General features: G+C 42.7%; 1 protein-coding gene across 2 annotated transcripts in view; it reads left to right on the plus strand.

The window, feature by feature from the left end:
- The first annotated feature begins 355 nt into the window (after positions 1-355).
- The window catches only part of mosmoa (modulator of smoothened a), a 191,492-nt gene continuing 169,897 nt past the window's right edge, over positions 356-21,950 (plus strand). Inside the window, exon 1 of one of the 2 annotated variants that reach the window (XM_060902626.1) lies at positions 356-1,227. In XM_060902626.1, coding sequence (XP_060758609.1) covers positions 1,122-1,227 — 106 coding nt within the window. In that variant the 5' untranslated portion in view covers positions 356-1,121. The remainder of the gene's footprint in view (positions 1,228-21,950) is intronic. The other variant, XM_060902625.1, reaches the window with a different exon arrangement.

Raw genomic sequence — 21,950 nt, forward strand, 5'->3', positions numbered from 1 at the left:
GTAGTGGAAAAGGGCCATATGTGTCAGCCCTGTGATGACCTGGCGACTTGTCCAGGGTGTACCCCGCCTTTCGCCCGTAGTCAGCTGGGATAGGCTCCAGCTCGCCTGCGACCCTGTAGAACAGGATAAAGCGGCTACAGATAATGAGATGAGATGTGTAGTAAGGGTGGACGGGAGATTTTTATGTTGTCAGCGGGAGGTCGGGAGGATTTTGTTCCCCAAAGCGGGAGATCTCCTGCTCAGGGCGGGACAGTTCGAGCCTCTGCAAAGCATTTTAACGAGTCGCGTGGTTTATGTAATCGACCCCTTTAGATCTCGCGAGAACACGCTCTGTTAAACGGGACGGGAGCGCTGTTGTGCGCATGACGACACGGTTGTGGTTAGCTGCATGTCATCTGGAGATTATTATTATTATATTTTAACCCATTGTGAAACAGTCACCAAATGAAGATTCGTGAGCCGTTTCTGCAGCGCTCTGGCGGCTCGTCCTGATGTTCCGGTGTGAGCTCGCGTTTCGTGCAGATGCGCTTGCAGCCCCGGAGAGCGGAGGTGGGGGCATGAACACACCGCCGAGGAGCAGCAGGAGGATGAGGATGCCTCTCCGCTCCTATAACGGTATCGCTCGGGATTACCAAACGGTTTTCTGACTTCATATATCGCAGTATTGGTCACGCCGCTTTCAAACACGTTATCCGGATGGGTGTTCGGGGGTCGAGTGGTCGCAGGCCCGCCGTTCGGCGCTCGGAGCCCCAAACCGGGGCCGTGTTGTTGTGCTAGCTAATGCTGCCTGTGCTAGCCTCCGCTTCTCTCACCGAATGCCGCTGCACCGAGTGAGTCTCGGGCCCTCACCAGCGACACACCGCTTCCTAACGGACACGCCGACAGACCCTAGCAGCCGTGTCCTGACATGTAAAAGCTGTTGTTTTTTGTCTCGTTTGGACCTTAATTGCAGGTCGGAAAAGCAGATCTTGCGTTGCCATGGTGCGTTTAAACGGCGTCTGAAGAGCGTTTCTGTGGCCAGAGAGAGCGGAGCTGAAACTGCTCCCCTGAATCACTGACACTTTTTTTTTTTTTTCTCGGGACAAATTAAATCCTCTCACTTCACCTCGAAACAAACTGACATGGATAAACTGACCATTATTTCAGGGTGTCTCTTTCTGGCTGCGGATATATTTGCCATAGCTAGCGTCGCAAACCCGGACTGGATCAACACTGGCGAATCTGCGGGTAAGAACTTCAAGTTGACCGAGTAATTAATGTGTGTTTTACAGAACATCATCAGCTATTATAACTCAGGGGTTTAAAATGAGGAGAAACTCTCCTTAAACCAGCATCTTCTCTCCTGCCCTAGGCCTTGTACTCTCTCTATCTCTCTACCCTTTCTGTCTGAACACTTATTTATTTCCCAAGCCTTGAAAATAACTCTTTTTTTGGTAAACAAAACACTTATGAACTATTAATCCCAAGTGGCTTTTATTTACCTGTCAGTTCTTCAGTTTTGTTCAACAGACATTACTTGATTTCTCTCAAGTATTTACTTCAGTCTAACATCCTAAAATTTTTATTTAGTAACCGGTTTATTCTGGTCAGGGTTACGGTGACTCCAGATGCACCTAAATGGGAGGACGGTCTGTGACACTTCGCATAGTCAGTCCACTGACCAGCATGTATTTAGGAGGTGAAGGGAAGCTGGAGAACGGACACGAACCTACACTGAAAGAACACAGACAGAAATTCAACCCAGACAGTAACCTGAGCTCAGGATCAAACCGTGGACCTTGAAGCTGCGATGCAGCAACGCTCGCTGCCGCACTACTGTCCTGTCCTAATAGCTTTTAAATGCCTGGTGTTTCTTTAAAGTGCACTTGGACGTTTTCCGTCCAGCTTTCTGAAAAGACAGGGTATCAATGGACAGCTGTAAAAGACAGCGCGTCTTCTCTCAGACAGAGAGGCAGGTTGTTGCCGCCGCCAAGGTTATGTTTTCGCCTCGTGTTTTTGTTCCCAACGTAACTCAAAGTAGTGAATGGGTTTTGAAGAAAGGTGAGTCATGAGCCAAGGAACACTTAATTAGATTTTTGATACAGATCCAGGATTTTTTTTTTTTAAAAATCTGTTCCCAATGTAACTCAAAGTAGTGAACGAATTTTGATTAAATTTGTTGTACAGCTTTAGCATTATTCTATGTTCAAGCGATTTTTAGTTTTTATTTTTTGTAGGTAATGTGTGCCTTGGCAGAGATATACACTCTACCGAGTGCCCTTCTAGTTTGCGTGGTTTCCATCAGTGCTCTCGGTAGCTACACAAGACTTCCATCGCTTGTGATGTGACCGATCTATTTCTAAATCTTTCTTTCCTTGTGAGCATCTTGCCAGATCTCAGAGGTTTGTGTTTGAATATTCAGCACGTGTTTTGAGGAAACATGGCTTCCATGCGGGCACGGTGGTGTAGTGGTTAGCGCTGTCGCCTCACAGCAAGAAGGTCCGGGTTCGAGCTCCGTGGCCGGCGAGGGCCTTTCTGTGCGGAGTTTGCATGTTCTCCTCGTGTCCGCGTGGGTTTCCTCCAGGTGCTCCGGTTTCCCCCACAGTCCAAAGACATGCAGGTTAGGTTAACCGGTGACTCTAAATTGACCGAATGTGAGTGTGAATGGTTGTGTCTATGTGTCGGCCCTGTGATGACCTGGCGACTTGTCCAGGGTGTACCCCGCCTTTCGCCCGTAGTCAGCTGGGATAGGCTCCAGCTTGCCTGCGACCCTGTAGAACAGGATAAAGCGGCTACAGATAATGAGATGAGACAAGTAATACAACACAATATCACTGCAATGTGTTTATTTTTACATCTGTTATGTAATGTCTTGTGCACTGTTCACACCTTGCACGTTGGTTAATTTAAACCCCAACGTCAGCAATTAGAAGTGAGGAAAGAACTGTTGCTTCTGCATTGTTGCGTAGATGTAAATGTTTCTTGAAAAAAATCTGATTATTTTCAGTGAAAAGTCAGTTCAAATTCAAAGTGAAGTTTAAAAAAAAAAGTTAATTTTTGGCAAAATGAATTCACAGAACGGTTGTAACTTTTCATCGTGTAAATATTTTTGCCAAATGTTGCGTATGCCGGAGCCAACCCAGCCGGCAGTTGACCGAACTTCAGCATTGAAGAACCACTCAAACAGTTTTCTAACGGTTGTAAAAAGGTTAACAAAATGCTTATATTAAATAAGCGTTGAAACTTGAACAAGACCCATTCATCCATGTTGAAAAGTAAAACGCTGAAACAATGCCATGATGATAACATTGTTTTGATTTTGAAAATCTAATCAAACTTCACCAATGATTCAACCTTGATCCATGGCGGTGATTCACCCGTGAATAGATGTTGAAATGCTGGCTGGGAAGGTACAACATTTTTATTTTATGCTTTAAAAGTAAAACGTGATCGCTCAGTAAAACCTATCCCTCAGATACAGTTGTGGTCAGAAGTTTACATACAGTGACATGAATGTAATGGCAATATTTGGGCTTTCAGTAATTTCTTTGAGCTGTTCTTTTTCTGTGGCAGAATGATTGTACAGCATACAGCTTTAATTAAAAAAACAAACAAACTAGAATTTGGTGCACAAGTTTTAATTTTCTTTGGGTTTTCTGAAATCAACACAGGGTCAAAATTAGACATACAGGGTCAAATTTACATACGCTCACTTAGAGTATTAATTCAGAGGTACTGAAACTTCCAAAATGTCTATCTTGCCAAGGCCGAGGTCTCTTAACTTCCTGTTAGTGATCATGATTGACTACAGCTGGTAGCTTCTCTGTGCCTTCATAAAAAGGGTTTGCTTACAGTACTCATTGGCTTGACCAACACACAGTAAAATGGGAAAGTCCAAGGAGCTCAGTGCAGATCTGAGAAGGAGGATCGCAGATCTACACAACTCTGTAATGTCTCTTCAAGTCATTTCTAAACGACTGCAAATTCCAAGGTCGGTTCAAACAATTGTATGCAAGTTATTGTGAGGTGTAGTCACTTTGCTTCAAGAAAAGCCAAACTGTCACCCTCAGCTGAAAGGAAATTGGTTTGGATGGTCAGGAACAACCTGGGAACCACCCTGGCACAACCCTGCCATGAACTGGAAGCTGATGGATAACTGTCTGCAGTTCAGATCACCATGGATTAAGAGGCTGCTATTCAAGAAATAACCCCCTGCTCCAAAATTGACACCTTCAAGCTTAACTAAAATTTGAAGCTGGCCACATGGACAAAGAAGAAGCCTTCTGGAGGATAGCTGTGTGGTCAGATGAGACAAAGATTGAGTTGTTTGGCCACAATGACCACCATGTACAGAGAAACACTGTACCAGCTGGTGGTGGTGGCAGGATCATCATGCTCTGGGGCTGTTTTGCTGCCAGTGGAACTGGTTCATTGCACAAAGTGGATGGAATAATGAAGAAGGAGGACTACCTCAGAATTCTTCAGCAAAAACCATCAGAAACTTGAACACGACTTGGGACTTACAACAGGACAATGAACCCAAACACGCATCAGCGCTGGTTGTGGAGGATAAAGCAGGCTAGCATTAAGCTTAAAACAAGTCCTGACTTCAACCCTATTGAAAATATATGGACCGTACTTAAAGGTCGAGTCCATGCCAAGAAAAAAAAAATTAATTGAACTCTACCAATTCTACCATGAAGAGTCGTGAAATATCCAACCAGAATTCTGTCAGAAACTTCTTCATGGTAAATAAAAATATTTGGTCAAGGTGACTCTTGCGAAGAGACAGTTTACCCAAATATTAGATGTGCTGTATGTATAATTTTGACCCTGGGTTGATTTCAGAAAACCCAAAGAAAATTCAAACTTGTGCACCAAATTCTACTGTTTTTTTTTTTTCTTTTTTTTAATTAAAGATGTATGCTGTACATTTTGCCACAGAAAATGAACAGTTCAAAGAAATTACTGAAAGCCCAAATATTGCCATGACATTCATAACCAACAGGGTGCATCAGTTGCCCCCTAAAAATGAAACGTTCCTCCGATCATGATGCATTTTTGTTTTTATGTTCCTTTTGGTAAGAAAACACACTGGGTGAAATATTTTGACAAAATTCAAAAGTTTAATGGTGACACCAGGAGCTCAAAGTTATGGAAAAAGCTGCTATTTTATGACTTTTGACAAAATTTCGATCACTTTTCATGAAACATTATGGCACCTTATAGAGCAGGGGTGGGCAATTATTTTTTTCCATGGGGCCACATGAAAAGCAGAAAATTCTGTGGAGGGCCGGACCAAAAGGCTGAACTAAATTCTGCATAATATTAATTGTATTTCTTTATATAAAGCAGTAAATAACATTGTTTTTACAAGCTGCTAAGACTGGTAAGAGTATGGAAGAAACGAGGTTGCCTTACAAAAAATGTCATTTATTCAATCAAATTTCCCAAAACAATGGTTAAATGTGAATGTACCTTTTTTTTTCAATCACATTCACCCCAAAACACAATAAAGACATTACAATATTGTCTTTCTACTCCAAATATCAAGCAAGATACATCATATTATAATAATGATGCCCACATTTGTAGTCTAATCACCTCATTTGGTGTTTTTCATTTGGTAATGCCGACTCAAATTGTAGTCTTTGAACACGGCGATCTGCTCTCCGCAAACTAAACACACGGCTTCATCTCTGACTTCAGTAAATAAATACTTAGCAGTCCATGTTTTGTTGAAAGCCCTGCATTCGGCATCTACCTTTCTTCTTTCTGCGGACATTTTGGGGGCTAAAGTCTTCTTGTGACCTGCTCCCAACAACTTCGATTCGGTGTAGGAATCAGATCTACAGATCGGCTCGGGCTCCGGCGCCTGCTAGTGACGTCACACGATGTGATTGGCTGGACCGTTTGAAGGATGACGTACAAGTTTGTGGTTGGTCTGGACAAATTACGGAAGTAGTTATCGCGGGATTAGGTTTCGTGGGATTTCATGTCATGTTCATGTCGCGCGCATTGCGTTTTTGTTGAACACAACTTCAAAATAAAAGCGATGCACATTCAGTCCATGCATGAGGTAAAATTAGAAAATACGTTTATTTTGTAATTTCTAATTAATCTTACGCGGGCCGGTCAGAATGAACCAAAGGGCTGGATGCGGCCCGCGGGCCAGAAAATGCCCAGGTCTGTTATAGAGTATACCAAATATCTTAGATCCACATTTTTAGTCCATATTCTAAATATATTATCAAGCACAGTTTGAGTTTCAGCTGTTCATTGAATCATTGTTCAACTACTTTTAAACAATACAAATGTATTATGAATCACATTAATGCTTCTCAATCCCTTGCAAAGGTTCTTAACATGATCTCTGGCTCACAAGAAATCAGTAAATGGAGTCCAACGTTGTGATTCAAACCTTACGCGAAAACATAAAATAAGTGTTTTTTGGCAAAAAATGAACCTCATGGTGCCACCATTAGACTTGAATATGGTCAAAAAATTTTACAGGATGTCTTTATTGGTGAAAAGGAACACCCGAACAAAAATGCATCAGATTTTATGAACGTGAGGGCAACTGATGCACCCTAATATCCAAGATGGCATTCATGTCACTCTATGTAAACTTTTGACCACAACTGTATCTGCATCATGCCAAATATATTCTTGACCAAAGGCAGCGGTTTGCAATCTGAAAGTTAAATCTCTTTCCATCCAGCCATCTATCCATAAATAACACCTTTCAGTGGTCTTATTTGCCAGTAACAGCTATCAGCTTAGGTCCGGTAAAAGGCGCTTTGTTTTAGCACACAAGAAAGATGAACACGTAAACACTTTCGGCCTCACAGAGAACGCGGTGCAGAAGGGCATCAACCCGGGGCTGTCCGTACCCTAATGGAGTGTCCGTTTCCCATGAAATCACATTACTTGTGAAAGTAGGAGTTCTCCTGAGGTGGGAAGATGGTGGGGGGCAGGAGGAGCAAAATATTGCTTGAAATGTAATATTACTACAAAAACATTTCAGGCAAAAGCATTACTCTGGTAGCCTGGCAAGCCAGACTAAATGCCGCTTTTCCACTACAAACGCGGCTGAGCTGTGCCGTGCTGAGTCGAGCTGAGTCGAGCTGAGCGGGGCTGTTGGAGTTGCATTTCGACTACAACCGCGCTGGCTGGAAGTGGGTGGACACATTGGGTGGAGTTAGCGAAAGTGGGTGGACGTCACGTGATGTCGTTAAGCAGCGCAAACAGTGACATCAGTGACAGTGGCGGAACAAGTCAGAGCCGGTCCGGGGGCGGGGCAAATGACCGGGCACTTTATTAAAGCTTATCATAACATCATTTTAGGCTACAAAATGTCCGCAACTGCGGTGTTTACCAATTTCAACACTACCGGGTGCAACTATGTTATTTAGTACATCAAGTCCTTCAAACGAACATGTAACTCAGAAACAAAAAAAACATTAGGATACTGTACATGGCTCATAATAAAACATCAATAACCTATACTGCGCACATTATTTGAAGGGCATACGAATGAGCGCTCAGAGGTTGCAACGGTGACAGGAAGAGTCAGAAATGAAAGGAGGGCGGTGCAAACCTCACTGAATGCACTGTGTTTACCAATTTCAACACTACGGGGTGCAACTATGTTATTTTGTACATTAAGTCCTTCAAACAAACATGTAACTCAGAAACAAAAAAACATTAGGTGACATACTGTCCATGGCTCATAATAAAACATCAATAGCCTACTGCGCGCATTATTTGAAGGGCATACGACGAGCCTTGCGCTCCGCGAACTCGTCCACGATGCTCTGTATGTCACTGATTCAGTGATCTTTTAAGCGGTAGTCTCACGACCCGGATAGTAAACAATAAACATGGAGGACATGGAGTCGTTAGTGTTGCTGGTCTTGGTGCTGTGGCTTGTTGTCACCGACAACGCCAACAGATACTGGCAAGAGCGTATAGATGAGGCGAGGCGCATAAGGCTTCAGAAATTCTCGTAATTCGTAATTATTCTTCTTCCGGGTTTGCGGTGTTTACAGATCCCAGCGTGCTCGCGGGGCGTGTGTGGGCATGTGAGGACACTCCTCCTCACCAATCAGTGCACAGGGGAGTGTCTGCTCACGCCCCCAGCCTCACTCGGCACGGCTTGGCTCGCTTCAGCCCCACTCCAAAACCATGCGAGTTTTAGGGGCTAAGCAGGGCTGAAGCGAGCTGAGTCGTGCTGGTTTTTGGTAGTCGAAACGCGAGCCGTGTCGGGCTGAAGTGAGCTGAAGCGAGCTGAAGTGAGCTGAAAAAGGGTAGTGGAAAAGGGCCATAAATGTGAATATTTAGTCTGGTCTCGGTCGTAGACATTTCCGAAGGGTGTGGGAGGAACAACCCGTTGTCTTTCAAACTGTCTGTGTGCGTATAGGCCAACGCTCTGACCAATCAGCACAACAGTGACTCAGTGCGTTTACATGCACATAGAGAGAATCGAATTTCTGCCGTTGCTCGACTGAAATTGAAGTTCAAAATGCCATGTATACACCTTAATTCAGCTGAAATTGAACCGAACTTGATTTCTCGGAATCGAGCTACACGACCTAGATTATGCGATTTCTGCCGAGCTACTTATGGCCCTTTTCCACTACCCTTTTTCAGCTCGCTTCAGCTCGCTTCAGCCCGACACGGCTCGCGTTTCGACTACCAAAAACCAGCACGACTCAGCTCGTTTCAGCCCTGCTTAGCCCCTAAAACTCGCACCGTTTTGGAGTGGGGCTGAAGCGAGCCAAAGCGAGCCGAGTGAGGTTGGGGGCATGAGCAGACACTCACCTGTGCACTGATTGGTGAGGAGGAGTGTCCTCACATGCCCACACACGCCCCGCGAGCGCGCTGGGATCTGTAAACACCGCAAACCCGGAAGAAGAATAATTACGAATTACGAGAATTTCTGAAGCCTTATGCGCCTCGCCTCATCTATACGCTCTTGCCAGTATCTGTTGGCGTTGTCGGTGACAACAAGCCACAGCACCAAGACCAGCAACACTAACGACTCCATGTCCTCCATGTTTATTGTTTACTATTCGGGTCGTGAGACTACCGCTTAAAAGCTCACTGAATCAGTGACATACAGAGCATCGTGGACGAGTTCGCGGAGCGCAAGGCTCGTCGTATGCCCTTCAAATAATGCGCGCAGTAGGCTATTGATGTTTTATTATGAGCCATGTACAGTATGTCGCCTAATGTTTTTTTGTTTCTGAGTTACATGTTCGTTTGAAGGACTTAATGTACAAAATAACATAGTTGCACCCCGTAGTGTTGAAATTGGTAAACACAGTGCATTCAGTGAGGTTTGCACCGCCCTCCTTTTATTTCTGACTCTTCCTGTCACCGTTGCAACCTCTGAGCGCTCATTCGTATGCCCTTCAAATAATGTGCGCAGTATAGGTTATTGATGTTTTATTATGAGCCATGTACAGTATCCTAATGTTTTTTTGTTTCTGAGTTACATGTTCGTTTGAAGGACTTGATGTACTAAATAACATAGTTGCACCCGGTAGTGTTGAAATTGGTAAACACCGCAGTTGCGGACATTTTGTAGCCTAAAATGATGTTATGATAAGCTTTAATAAAGGTCCCGGTCATTTGCCCCGCCCCCGGCCCGGCTCTGACTTGTTCCGCCACTGTCACTGATGTCACTGTTTGCGCTGCTTAACGACATCACGTGACGTCCACCCACTTTCGCTAACTCCACCCAATGTGTCCACCCACTTCCAGCCAGCACGGTTCAGCGCGGTTGTAGTCGAAATGCAACTTCAATAGCCCCGCTCAGCTCGACTCGGCACGGCACGGCTCAGCCGCGTTTGTAGTGGAAAAGCGGCATTAGTGCATGTAAACCCTATCGAGCTACGTATTCGAGCTACTTACTTCAGCACTGCCCCTTCTGGAAGTGACGAGTGACGAGACCACAAGAGGGAAACACAACAGCCTCGGTTGGCATGACAACGGCATGAATCTTTTCTTTTTGTGGCATTGTTTGCACTGTTAAAATTTAGCTCACTTACTGTATCACCAAATACATCTGTACAGCTGTTGCATAGCTGTGAATTGTGTACATAAACAAGTCACTGTATTGTGTGTGTGTGTGTGTGTGTGTGTGTGTGTATATATAGATGTCCAACATCTGAAGAATGTCAATAAAAACAAAACAATTGAACTTTGTGTGTTTATTAAGACACAAGTTAAATTGTAAGCAAAAAATGGACTTTAGAAAAATATACAATTTTGCAAAATAAGTTGTCTTACAAAACAGTGGTCTGCGCAGGACAGTTTGTAGCCATACAGTCTGTTAGAGCAAGCCTAACAGCTTGAGCACGGAACTTGTGAACACGGAACTGCCAGTGTTGCCAGATTGGGCGGTTTTAAGTGCATTTTGGCGGATTTGAACATGTTTTGAGCTGGAAAACGTCAGCAGTATCTGGCAACACTGCTGATAACTTTGTTTATACTCTTGAATAGCTCTTCTTCATGACGACAACCGGAAGTGTACCAACACGATGGGGCGTGTAGCGCCACCTGTGGCTCGGGTGCACAATGTACCTCACACAATAGCTCGATTTCCTTGTGTGCATGTAGGATTGGATTTCTCTGGCACCCCTGCTGGGACCCTTAGCTCGATTACCGACAGTAGCTCGATTTGGATGTGCATGTAAACGCACTGACTGTGACGTAGTCAGAGCGACAGAAAGCAGTGGGGGAGGGTAAACAAACAGCATGTTTTTTTGCACTCTTGGGCAAAAATATTTTTGGCCGCTAGGCGGGTGGGTCTAGTTTACTAGGCTAGTAGATCAGACTTTTGCCATAGCCGGTCGGCAAAACAGCGAAAACGTCCTTCTTGAAAAGGAATGAGCGGAGAGCCTCTTCCTGCTCATGTTTCAACGAAAACTCCAAGTCTAATTCTTCTAAAACTGATTCCAAAGCGGAGTCAAACGAGTGCTGTTCAATAGCCGTAGCCATCTTTCCTGTTGTGCTTTCTCCAGCGTCGCGCAGCCTTGTCGTCACTCCTGCAAAAGCCCGCCCAAAGAATCCAAACAAAAACCTTGCGTTGTGATTGGCGGGCACGATTTGATGCCCGGGCTGTGTTGTTGATATGGTCCGAGGCTAGACCCACTCGTAGGCAAAAATATTTTTGGCCGCTAGGCGGGTGGGTCTAGTTTACTAGGCTATTACTATGGGTAACTGAAAAGGAACCTGAACCATTAAAAATGATAAAATATTGTTTTGAAAAAAGGGAAAACTCTGACAGGTATTAAATAAAGATTGCAGTGCTGTACAGGGCTGGGTTTCCCAAAGCCTTTTAACGATAAGAGCATCTTAACTAGAAGAGAGAGCGTTCATTGTGCTGCTCTCTTTTCTCTTTCTACCATTTAACGATGATCTTTGTGCTGTGATGATTTTGGGGAACTCGGGTCGGTTTGGTAGACGCAGTTTCAGCCGTATACGGTACGTTATTTGGACGAGTTTGTGAAGATTGAGTTTGAACATCGAGTAATCTGCTCCATCCAAAAGTCCCAGTTCGATCCGGCTGATAACTGATTTCAACACGTCTTTTGGTCCAATGTGTGTTACTTGGTAACGTATCGCTAGCTGATAAAGCGCTAGAAGTTTTTATTAGCTCATCTGGCCATAAGGCGTAGCATCCGTCGTCCACAATTCAGTTAAACCGTATCTCTTCCGTCAGTTCTCCACGGATTTCCTTTTTGACTGTTTTGTTTGAAAGAACTCCTCAGTCCGCACAAAACTTGGTCTTTCCCGGTGTCCAAAATCGCTTGCTATATACAGAGTTCGCCATTTTTGTAGCGCTGTCCGAATGTATAGTGAGAATTATTACACCCTATCCCACAGTGCATCACGAAAAATCGCGTACAACTGATGGTCACTAACCAAGCAATATATCCCATCATGCATTGTGGTCACGCTGAAAGGAAAAAGAAGTGTATTGGGGTGAATGGACGGAGGAAGAAACGCATTATAAACGGACATTCAAGTACAATTTAAAAATGGTAAAAGAATAGAAAACAAGATAAAATAGAAATGGACAGATAAAATACAAGAATAAAAGTTACAGTGCAGAGCGAGGAATTAATCAAAAGCCTCAAATTTGATTGAATAAAAGGCAGCGGCAAAGAAGAAAGGATTCAGCCTTGATTTAAAAGAACTGAAAGATGCAGCAGACACAAAGTACTCTGTATTTATTAATGTAGGAAATACGCTCAGTATAATATGGATTTATGATAAATACATGCCTGTATTTATTCTATTGAAAACCCACCAGCCGACTGATCCGGCACGTTTTAAATGTGCGACAGTAATGATGTAAATAACGGCGCGGCGGAGTAGTGTCCGAAAGTTGTGGAGTTGTTCTCCCTCCTCTTCTCCATTTTACCAATGAGCTCACTATATAGTCCTCCTGTATAGAATTCCCTAGGTAGGGAGTAGTGAATGAGTGAGTGGTTTCGGACACCCAAGTGTTTTGTCAAATTTTTGCTAAGGAACTGCTAATTAGGTCACCTTAAAGTGCATATTCTGGACATATATATATATATATATATATATATTTTTTTTTTTTTATGAAAGTCTGTCCCTTTACACACTCATCCAGAAGGGTAATTTTGCACAAGGCCATCTGTCTATAGCAGAAAAAAATAAAATAACAAAACGCGTCTGGAAAAATCCCAAGGGAGTCTGGAGCCAGATTCGTGACGTTACCTGCGGAAGCGCCAGCAGGCTGCGCGAGCTTTGCACGGTTTCAGTGCACAGTCTGTGTAGACCAAGCGCTCCCATTTCTCTCTCATTGTCCGGTCTTTTGGGAAACGATGAGTACTAATCCCATCAAGGTTGGTGTTGCTACACTCTCCTACGATACATCTGTTAACCATTTTAATAATTACGCGATAACGAAGAGATTTGCAGAAAACCACCAGGTCATTTTCTCATAAACAAACCAGCGCTGACGTAGGATTCAGAGGGAGGTGTCCCGCACGCGATGTCACGAAAATCAATGTTTGCCGGGAAATCCAAATGCCAAGTTTTTTCAGAGGCGGACCAATTCACCTCAAACGGCTTGATTTCAACTGAATTTTTCTGGTGTTGTGCAAGGTAAAAAAAATTTGCAGAAAATGTGACCGATATTTGACCAAAGTTTTAATATAAAATAGGAGAATTCCATTGATCTTGCTCCTGAATTTACCCGTGATACGCACTTTAACGAGTTTTCAGACTTTTCACTAGAATTTTATCTCCTCTCTCATTTCTCATCTGATTCCAGTTCTGATCGATGTTTTGGGTGGACCTTCCCTAGAGGAACAAAACTTGGTCATTTCTTGATTTCCTCCCCCCCTGTAAACAAGTTGTTTACAACTTTTTGTTTATTTTCAGTTAAATCGCATCTCCTCCATCAGTTCTCAATGGATTTCAGTTTTGGCTGTTTTATTTTGAAAGAACTAGACATTCTGCACAAATCGTGGTCATATTGTCAATTTTTTTTGCTAACAAATTAGTACTTAGGTCAGCTTTAATGAGTTTTCTTCTGTCTAGAATTGTATCTCCTCTCTCCATTTATCATATGACTTCAGTTCTGATCGGTATTTTGTGTAGATCTTCATTCTGGGAACAAATAAGTTCAAGTCTTTTGATATAGATGAAAGTCTTCTGGATTTACCCGGAAATCTGGATATTTGACAAAACTCTTGAAAATAATTTTTCGCGTTCCTAGACGCAGCGTAATACTTCGCATCGTCCTTGCATGGGCGCGGTCCTTAAATAGCCCAAACACAGTTCACTGATTAAAGACAGGTGTTCTTTGTTAACGGCGCGCGTGCCGGAGCTCGTTAGGCGCGCGCGCCTTCAGGTGCACATGCTAAGGCGCGCAGGACTGACACGGTTCTGCACAAGCGCAACACAATCGCACTAGAAAGCATGTTCAAGCTGCCAGTGTAGCTGCAGTCTTTTTAGTTGCGATTACGAGTATTTCCTCTTGTGTTAATAATTCACCACGTCAAAACAAGCGAAACTTTCCTCCTTCTTTCGACGTGAAGAGAGGTAAACAATTTATTTTATATATTTTTCCCATCAAAGTTGCATTTTGTGGTTTCGAAGCTAAGTTTTAGTGCCGTTTCTAGAGCACAACATCAAGAAGACGTGGAAGAAACAGCAATAATGGAAAAGCTGGTTTCTAAGCTGCCTAAAACTAGCAATGGTAACTTATTTTTTGTTACATGATGCACTCAGGCTGCCAGTCAGTGTGTGACACATACCCCTTTTCCACCAAATCAGTTCCAGGGCTGGTTCGGGGCCGGTGCTGGGCCCTGTACTACGAAGCGGGTTTTCTGGCTTACCAGGGTAACTTCGAGAGTAACTTGATCACGTGCAGCGTAACTTCCCGATTAACCCATACTACGAAAGTTGGCTATGTTCAAACCGAGGTATGCTGCCATGGCAACTTGCGCTGCATCTCAAACCTGCTCGTCTCAGGTTATGTTCTTGGTTAACCCGAGGTTTCCGATTAACCACACCCTTTTTAAACACCACCTCTCCACCGACATTTCCTCTAGAGACAATGCCGGCGTACCTGGATGACCCGTGCGATATCGGAGCGCAGATTAGAGATGGGATTTATGGCTCTTTGATGGGATCCGCATCTTTGTGATCCGTTCTTTGAAAAGAGCCGTTCAGAAGACTGGCTCATTTGGCTCTTTTTAAATATTTATTCAGTTTTAAGAAGACAGCGTCTAAAGAAGCCAGATCCCTCTGCTTAGACAGTGACATCAATATTTCTGGACATACCTTTTATATAAAGCAACCTAGACTTACATTATTGTAACCCCTAAACGCTCATAAATAACCATCAAAAAACAATGAGGGCTTCAATGAATGTCCATGCAGAACGGCTTTTCTGTAAAAAAAAAAAAAAAAGAACCCACTCAAGAACATAGTTATCAAGAACGCAAGAATATTTTATAGAAAAACACTTGTTTTACAAAAAATATTTAAGTCTGAGATATAAAATAGATACAACTACAATAAATACCGTATAACAAGAACATTTTAATAGAAAAAAACTTATTAAAAATATTGAAATTGTAACAAAAATAGATACAACTAAACAGTCAGATAAATGGTTATAACAAGAACGCGATTATTTTAATAGGAAAAAACAATTAATGCAAAAAATATATTATTAGAAAAATAGATACAACTAGACAAACAGATAAATAAATAAAATACACAAAAATGGAACAAACAAAATGACGATAGAATAAATTAAATGAACGTCCGTGCAAAGTAGTTTTCCCACAATATTATCATTAATATCACACAACAACATTATAAACTATATACAAAACAATTTGAACTATTAGGCAAACAGATAAAACTTGAATAAATAAAAGGCAAATGCTGTTTAGCCTACTTCTTGTCCTTGGGCAAAAGCTTTTTCATCTGAAACACAGTACAGAAAAAGAACGACACACACACACCCCATTATGAATGATGTTTTTATATTTCATTTTCACCTGTTGCCAGGTGCGTTTGGCACTGCTGTTGCCTCTGAAATGTTCACAGGACATACAACAACTTAGTCAAAGGGACTGAACAGTCAGTCATCCTAATTCATGTGACTCTGTGCACATATCAGCTTAAGTAGGCTACTCCATGAATTTACCATATCAAATTTTATTCAGGATTTTTCGGACATTAAACAAGCTATATATGACTGGGGCCACGTCGAAGGACCATTTTCTGTGACTTGTGATTGATCATGAAGCTTTCTCTCATCCTATACTTCTGTTCTGGAACATGTAGAAGGGAGAATGTACTTACGCATTTACCCGATCGGCAATTCGTTGCCAACATGCTTGCCGCTCCTTATTGGCAGCCGCTGTGTTAGATTTTGCTCTTAAGGTTGTTTTGAACTCCTCGTAGCTTTGCATTATGACAGTGCATTCTTCCTCCGTGAATTACGGCGACCGTGCCATTGTGAACAGTGGTGATTTGCGCTGATAACCTCCCCTTTAACGTGAACGTGCATTAACCCTGATTAGGTTAACACAGGTTCAACAAATCAACTTCATAACTGGCGTCGTAGTACCGTTTAACCCCAAACAAGATAACCAGGTTTTGTCAACCCCGGTTTAGCGGGGGAACCCTGGGTTACTTCTGGGTAGGTTAACCTCCGTTCGTAGTACAGGGCCCTGGTGCTGGTTCACAACTAGTTCAACTTGCGAACGAGCTGAGAACCAGTTTGCTTTTCCATAGCTCACGGTGCTAAGGGAAGCCACGTCATTACGTCGCTGTATACGTTATTACGTCGCTGTATACGTCAGTTACGTCGCTATGTTTGCATAAACCTTGGCGCGAATATCGAAGCAAAAATAACACGGAAGCAGCAGCAGCAGCAACAATAATAATAATAATGGATGACTTCGCGTTTGTACAGCTGCTGCTTCTCGTCGCTTAAAAATGGCGATCTTTCGCGGTATTGTTATTGGTCTTAACAACTCCGCCCCCCGCTGATGTAAGCAGTTCTTTCCTCTGGCCCAGCAGAGAGTTGGTGCTAACCTGGAACCGTTTTTTCTGGCCCCAGAGCCAGTTCTTTGTCAGTGGAAACAGAAAACCTGGTTCCAAACTAAGCACTGGCCCCGAGCCAGCCCTGGAACTGCTTTGGTGGAAAAGGGGCAACACACACACACACACACACACACACCCTACGCCCCTGATTTACATGAGAAATTTGGTATTCATTGGTGTGTTTAAATTTACAGACAGTACGAACTAATGTAAACAATTGGCTTCAGCTCGCATAAATCTGAATTGGAAATGTTTAGTTCACTTTAGCTTCTGCAAACGCACAACTCTGCTAAAAGATTGATAAACGAGGCTCAGTGTCCCCAACATCGAAACCTGAAAGCTTTAGAAACTCTAACAGACCTTTAGACTACGTTCAGACTGCACCCTGAAACGACCCATATCCGATTTTTTTGCCCATATGCGACCTGTATCCGATTTGTTATTGACAATCTGAACGACACAGATCCGATTTTTTCACATGCGACCCAGGTCGCTTGGATATGTGGTCCTAAATCCGATGCATATCCGTTATTTTCACATGCGACTGCAGTCTGACCGGACAGGTCGCATTCATGCGACCTACACGTCATCAACAAGAGACAAACGTCACTATTCTGCGTTGGCTAATCCCGCCTCTTTGGTGGAAAACAACATTTTGTACAGTTTTCAGAATTTAAATAGACTTTTATAGAATTGATCAAGCTAATGGTGGATTTGGTAGGGACCTGGATGTTGATCTGTTAGCCTGATTAAATAAAACAGTTTCTATAACTGATTTATAACTTAAACCATCCTGTATTACAAGATTGTTCTGGAAATTTCCAGTAATTTGACACCTTCGGTCTCATTAGCCGCCGCCACAAAAACCACATCGCCAGGTCTCGCCTCATCTCCATAGCAAACTGCACTGGTGTTTCTGCACCTTGAGCCAGCGCTGAGAGAAGTTGCAGAATTCAGCTGGCTATAAACAATCTAAATAAATATTTATAAAAATGTAGAAAAAGTTTATTAATATGACGAAATAAATGCGTGCAAATTATTAAGCCTGAATTAAGAGTTTGGTAATACAGCGGCCGTATCCCAAATGACTGCCTACTGAAGCTCGAGTGCACTATATAGAGTTTAAAAATCCATTACTTCCTAGTAACATGTAGTGCACTTATATAGAAATTAGAGAGACATTTAGGAGTCAACCCTCGTTACCAGGCTACACGTTTTCATTTCAGTTCAGAAACAAAAACACGCACGAGACCTCACACTTTCTTTAACACTAACCAGATAATTAAACAAACAAACAAACAAACAAAAAAATCATTAAACTTGAGTGAGCTTTTTTTTTTTGTTTACGTATTACGTAGATGTGCTTATTACGTGTCAATTTGCGCATGCGGGACACTTTTGGGTCGTTTTCCGTTCATATTGGAGATCGCATACAAGTCTCATATAATTGGTAATGTGAACGGCCTAACAAAAAAATCGGATTTCACAACAAATCGGACATGGGTCGTTTCAGGTTGCAGTCTGAACGTAGTGTTACTTTTTAACAGGACTGTTTTGGGATTTTGCTGAGTTTACCTTCAACTGTCTGATTTTTTTCAAAGTAATGAACTGTGTAGCAGGAAAATCACCGCGTTTTCTAAATGCGCTCCTGAAAATTACTCATTATCTAGGGGAGTTAAATTTGATATTTTTGACATGCTAATCATTAATGTACATGAAAGGAAAAAGGCTTAAAAGTTATAACTTGTTTTAGTGAAAATAAATACTAGAATGCAGGGTTTTGCGTGTTATGTTATTAAAATCTTTTCGGGGACGTTGCCCCCCGTCTTAGTTTGACTTTCATAAGTTCAGGATTTTTTTTTTTCTTTGCTCCACTTTCATCTCTATTTTGAGTTTCCTGTTGTAGGCAATTTTGTCGTGGAGGTCGGTCACATTTCAGTTGTGTTTGATGTTTTGGTACTCCTGGTTGTTTTGATGGCAGGCCAGATGAGCTGTTGTGTCCTTGGCGTTGTGGTTTTGTTGGTTTCTATATTTGGAAGTCGTCAGCGGTCGTTAATGACATTAGGGTCATTTCCTTTCTCAACACGCTTCCAACGAAAGCCATGACACGCACACATCGACATCGAAAGGGACAAGAAGACGACACTTTAACCCAGTGATTTCAAATCCGCTCATATAAAAGTAGGAAAAAAAAATATTTAACAAGTTAATAAAGTCAATGAGCGCTTCGACGAAACATCAGACAGACGGCTGTTTTGATTAATATCTCATCTCATTATCTCTAGCCGCTTTATCCTTCTACAGGGTCGCAGGCAAACTGGAGCCTATCCCAGCTGACTATGGGCGAAAGGCGGGGTACACCCTGGACAAGTCGCCAGGTCATCACAGGGCTGACACATAGACACAGACAACCATTCACACTCACATTCACACCTACGGTCAATTTAGAGTCACCAGTTAACCTAACCTGCATGTCTTTGGACTGTGGGGGAAGCCGGAGCACCCGGAGGAAACCCACGCGGACACGGGGAGAACATGCAAACTCCGCACAGAAAGGCCCTCGCCGGCCACGGGGCTCGAACCCAGGACCTTCTTGCTGTGAGGCGACAGCGCTAACCACTACACCACCGTGCCGCCGTTTTGATTAATATGTAACCAAAAAATTATATCTCGCTCACTCATTACTCCATTTCATCTGCAGGAGCAGTGTATAAAATTTACTACGGCAGTTATCCGTCCTTCAGCAGTCGAAAAGAAAGCATGATGTATTGTTTTTTAAATTATGGCGCTTCATATTGGCTCCATTTATCATTCCTACTGATAGGATTAAACATGAAGTATTAGTATTTATTATTGATGCTGCGCAAGGCTTATTATATAGCGAGTCCTAGCGGCAAACTAATACAGCTTTAATTGTTTACTGACTGTGTGTTTCTTTCAGTCGATGAATAATGGTTAGACCTGATAGTTTTTGGTTGTAAGTAAGCTGTCTTTTGATTCTGTGCGATTGGAACCCGAAACGAAACGGATAAATATGATGCAGTGCCATAGTTTCGACCCACACGGCGAGTTCGTGTGAAGGAAGTGCTCGAGCGATTGACCTTGGTGTTAATGATATTGCCTTCTCGTTTAACTTCCCCTTTGTGTCCTGGTGATTGCAGCATGTGTGACTCTGCCCTTCATGCTGAAGATGAGGATGAAGGGAAATTGGACCGTTCTCTCCAGAGACAGAAACAGTTTTCTTGAAGGTGGTTTTTGTACCGACTAGCCCAGCTCCAGAGGCTGTGGGCTGCACTATTTTTAATCTGACCTTTCGTTTGTTCTATTCCTGTCCCCAAACATTTGAAGCTTTGAGGTAAATCCCAAATTCCTTCTGAGGAAAGAGTGGTACTGTAGTTCCGCTGACGTCTGGACATTTCTGGTCAGACAGCAGAGTGTCGTGTTGCCCGTGCGATTAATGATTAACGGCTGTTTAGATGTCCGACGCACCCTGAGGCGTCAACGGTTTTAAGAACACCGTAGGTCTTGTCGAAGCTTCCTAAGATTAATGTCATTTATGTTACTCCCGCATGCTAGTGGGCGTTTATGCCGTCTGTAAATCTAATCGCCACGGCTGTGACGGCCCGAGGGCCGAGAGACGCTGTGAAAATCAATAAGTAGCCGTGAAGGAACTTGAACAGATTCCTAAATGCCTAGATTCTACTCAACGAAGTGGAGGAAAATGCACCCTTCAAGTGATCTCAGCTCTCCGAAAGTCCTTCCTTTCCATCGTTCAGTCAAAATCCATCTTGCAGGCCATCATTCAATATAAAACCATGTGGTTGCACAAGCACCGCTGAAGAAATCATTTTAAACAAACTACTCGGGTATAATAAACATGAAACTACAACCCCGATTCCAAAAAAGTTGGGACAAAGTACAAATTGTAAATAAAAACGGAATGCAATAATTTACAAATCTCAAAACCTGATCTTGTATTCACAGTAGAACATAGACAACATATCAAATGTCGAAAGTGAGACATTTTGAAATTTCATGCCAAATATTGGCTCATTTGAAATTTCATGACAGCAACACATCTCAAAAAAGTTGGGACAGGGACAATAAGAGGCTGGAAAAGTTAAAGGAACAGCTGGAGGACCAAATTGCAACTCATTAGGTCAATTGGCAATAGGTCATTAACATGACTGGGTATAAAAAGAGCATCTTGGAGTGGCAGCGGCTCTCAGAAGTAAAGATGGGAAGAGGATCACCAATCCCCCTAATTCTGCGCCGACAAATAGTGGAGCAATATCAGAAAGGAGTTCGACAGTGTAAAATTGCAAAGAGTTTGAACATATCATCATCTACAGTGCATAATATCATCAAAAGACTCAGAGAATCTGGAAGAATCTCTGTGCGTAATAGGGCTGGGTATCACCAGATACCTCACGATACGATACTATGGCGATATTTTGCCCACGATAATGATATCATGGTACAGCGATTCTGCGATAATCGATATATTGCAAGAAATTTCAACCACATCACGATATCTGTGTCACTGAAGAAAATCAGAATTTATTGACCACTGTAAAATTACATTTCACATACATAACTACACACTCTTGCCAGACATATATTTGTCTCTATTCCACTGCTGGCAAAACCAAGAGTTGCTTCACTACAACATACAGAAAATTCCCATTTCTGTGCTAGTATTCTCAACTTTTCTGTAAGCATGGACACATCAGTGCTGCTTAACAAGCAGAATCAAATTGTTTTATGAAAACTTAAAACTTGCACTGCAGACTGCACATACAGTTCAGTGCTAACACTAATATCAATTTGTTCTTTGTAAACTTGAGAACATATACCGGAGAACATTTCACTTGTGCTTATTTTGCAGGAACAACACACTGTCTGAAACACACTGAAAAGTGCAGTGGGCATCTTAGTCTCCCTGAGCACAATTATGAAACAAAGTGCAGTGTGGGTCAGTGTCCACACACTGAAACTGAACTGAAACCTCAGTGAATCATGTTTCTTCTGAACTTTGAGTAAATACTCAAAATAAAATGCAGTGTCACACACACTAAAATTGAAAATGCAAGATAAAGTGCAGCTTCTTGCCTTTGGCCTTAAATGACAAAATTAAGTTCACAGTTACAGTAATGGCCCTTTTCCACTACCCTTTTTCAGCTCACTTCAGCTCGCTTCAGCTCACTTCAGCCCGACACGGCTCGCGTTTCGACCACCAAAAACCAGCACGACTCAGCTCGCTTCAGCCCTGCTTAGCCCCTAAAACTCGCACGGTTTTGGAGTGGGGCTGAAGCTAGCCAAAGCGAGCCGAGTGAGGCTGGGGGCGTGAGCAG

This window comes from Neoarius graeffei, chromosome 20, assembly GCF_027579695.1.
Source record: "Neoarius graeffei isolate fNeoGra1 chromosome 20, fNeoGra1.pri, whole genome shotgun sequence".
NCBI classification, from domain to species: Eukaryota; Metazoa; Chordata; class Actinopteri; order Siluriformes; family Ariidae; genus Neoarius; species Neoarius graeffei.